Below are 2,500 nucleotides of genomic sequence, written 5' to 3'. Positions count from 1 at the left end.
GTTCAAACACTAACACACACACACACACACACACACACTCACATACTACCCCTTCATGGCCCATGGAAGCCCCACATGTCTCCCTCTGCGTGAGTATGTAGCTGCCAGCCAGCCTTCCTCCTCCTACACTTAAACAGAATGGACTCCCCATGAGACAGCCACTAAAGACTGAAATAATGTGATGACAGCTGAACACTAACAGCCACTGAGCTGCTTAATAGCCCTGTAGCCAGTATGTTTTAATATTTTGCAGTTTCAAACTGTGAATCTTTGTGTAAAATGCATAATGACAGTTTTTAGAATCATTTTGAAGTCTCACTCTGAACTCAAAACAAGAATTTACTATGGAGCCAAATGAAGCAAAGTGAAGTCCCTTAGACCCCCATGGTGAAGTTCAGACGAAAGATTACAAGGTGTCGTGTGATACTTATAAGAAGGAACACTGCACTATACATCACGCCTTTAATTAGACTGTGTTGGACTTTGACTTCACAAGCCTATCTCTGTGCACCACACAACATACTCTATACCCTTAATGAAACACTGTGTTACTGTGTATACAATTCATTCATGTATTAACACTGTTGGATTAAAGACTAACATAATGAAACAGTTTCACAGCAGGCTGAAAATGCCTGATAAAGGTGCTTAACGAAGAGCCCATATTTACTCAATAAAGGTCAGATGACACCTCATACTTTTCTGTTTTTACTCATTTACACAGTATGTACTGTTCGCATTTCTCTGGATGTTCTGGATGTCCTTACTAGATTAGCAGTGTTGGCATGTAGTGGTTGTGTGTGTGTGTGTGTGTGTGTGTGTGTGTTGGGGAGGGTTTGTGAGGTGCCTGCATCGTCCATCGTGTAATCTCCCCGCAGACAAAGGACAGACCAGTTTGGCCTTTCATTTTCCAGTTCAGCTCTCTCCGCTCATATATACACATGGGCCCAATTGCCTCTGACAGGCGTCACCTTTATTCTGATGTGTGCTCTCTGAACCTGCCAGGAGCTATAAAGACTGTGTGTGTGTGTGCACGCAGACGTGCGTGTGTGTATGTTTGTTTGTGTGGGTGTTCGTGGGTGTGAGAGTGTGTGTGTGTGTGCATGTATGTGTGTGAGAGAGAGAGAGAGAGAGAGTGTGTGTGTGTGTGTGTTTGTGCATGTGTGTGGTGAATGTAGTGACTGGAGAGGCATAGCGAACCTTGAAATCGTTTGAGAGAGCATATGTGGATTGCTTTCTCATAAGGTAACATAAGGAAACATTGGTTGCTGCCAGTGTGAGAGAGCCAAGGATCAAACATACAGGATTGAATACCTATTGAAATACAATGTCTTTTCTTTGTTTTGCATATTAAAGCTTATGAAGAAACCTAAAACCTGTGTATTCATGTTATATCTCTTACCAAGTGTCTGTGAGCATTGCTTGTGTCCATTTACATTTCCTAGAGGTCCCTAAATGTCAAACCCAGTTTGAAACGATACCACAATCCCAACAGTTCACTTCCATTCTGGCTTTCCTTCATTCATGTCAACCCTGGTAAACCATGAAAACCCATACAGGCATAGCATTAGCTGACAGGCTTTTCCCTGCATTGTAACCACACAGTGTTGTTCTGCTCAAATGAGAAAGACTATAACCTAGTTCGTTATCTTTTTTGGTCTGGCTCTAAAACACAGCATCAGCAGTATGACGCTCAGACTCTGCTAACAGAACAGAGGAGCTGAGTGCCTGAGGTCTGGTACAGAGTAGGTCAGCTCTGGTTGTTTTTTGGTAGAGGGGGGCCTGGAGTTTGTACTCTCTCACAAAGATACGCTCCCCCCACCCCCTCCCCCGTCCGCCTGCAGTCAGGACTGGGCCGCAGTAGCCCCGGGTGCTCTCCAATTATCCTGGAAATGAAAATGGGCGTCCTAGGCTGGGGAATTAGGCTGTGTTCCACCACACAAAGAACTGAACAGAATGAATAAGAGAAAACACAGGAGAATCTCCCCCAGAAAGAAACTGCTACAGAGTAGCACTAGAAGTTTGAATTCAATTTTGCGTGCCTTTGTGTTGTTTTCTTTTTCTTTTTCTTTTTTTTTTTTTTTTTGAGCCTTTGATGTTTGAGTCTTTGAAATGTAACCAATTTGGAATGAGAAGGAAAGTCAGAGAGAGAGAGAGAGAGAGAGAGAGAGAAAGATGGGCAGAAGACATGAGAATGTGATTATGTGCTGAGAAAAATGTGTCATTTTGAACTTTTGTCCTTTTCCATGTTTCAGAAGACAGGAAGCTCTTTGTTGGCATGTTGAACAAACAGCAGACAGAGGAGGACATTTACCGCCTCTTTGAGCCTTATGGTGTCATTGAGGAGTGCACCGTATTAAGAGGGCCTGACGGAAACAGCAAAGGTGACTTTTTTCCCTCCTTATTGTGTTCGTATTGCGTGGCAATGAAGAAAACTGTCTCAGGCGTATATCCGTTTTCCTTGCCTTTTCTGTATTTTGAAAAATTGGATCCTTTTTGG

The 2,500-nt window shown here is 43.2% G+C and overlaps 1 protein-coding gene across 14 annotated transcripts in view; it reads left to right on the top strand.

The window, feature by feature from the left end:
* LOC115813323 (CUGBP Elav-like family member 5) overlaps positions 1-2,500 on the top strand; it is a 93,293-nt gene that overhangs the window by 73,243 nt on the left and 17,550 nt on the right. For 8 of the 14 annotated variants that reach the window (XM_030775958.1, XM_030775960.1, XM_030775952.1 and 5 more), the window contains one exon: positions 2,256-2,384. In XM_030775958.1, coding sequence (XP_030631818.1) covers positions 2,256-2,384 — 129 coding nt within the window. Of the gene's footprint in view, positions 1-1,717; positions 1,739-2,255; positions 2,385-2,500 lie in introns of all 14 variants that reach the window. The other 6 variants (XM_030775964.1, XM_030775959.1, XM_030775963.1 and 3 more) reach the window with 2 other exon arrangements.

The sequence above is a fragment of the Chanos chanos genome, chromosome 5 (assembly GCF_902362185.1).
Source record: "Chanos chanos chromosome 5, fChaCha1.1, whole genome shotgun sequence".
NCBI classification, from domain to species: domain Eukaryota; kingdom Metazoa; phylum Chordata; class Actinopteri; order Gonorynchiformes; family Chanidae; genus Chanos; species Chanos chanos.
This window is presented reverse-complemented; position numbering and strand designations above follow the sequence as displayed.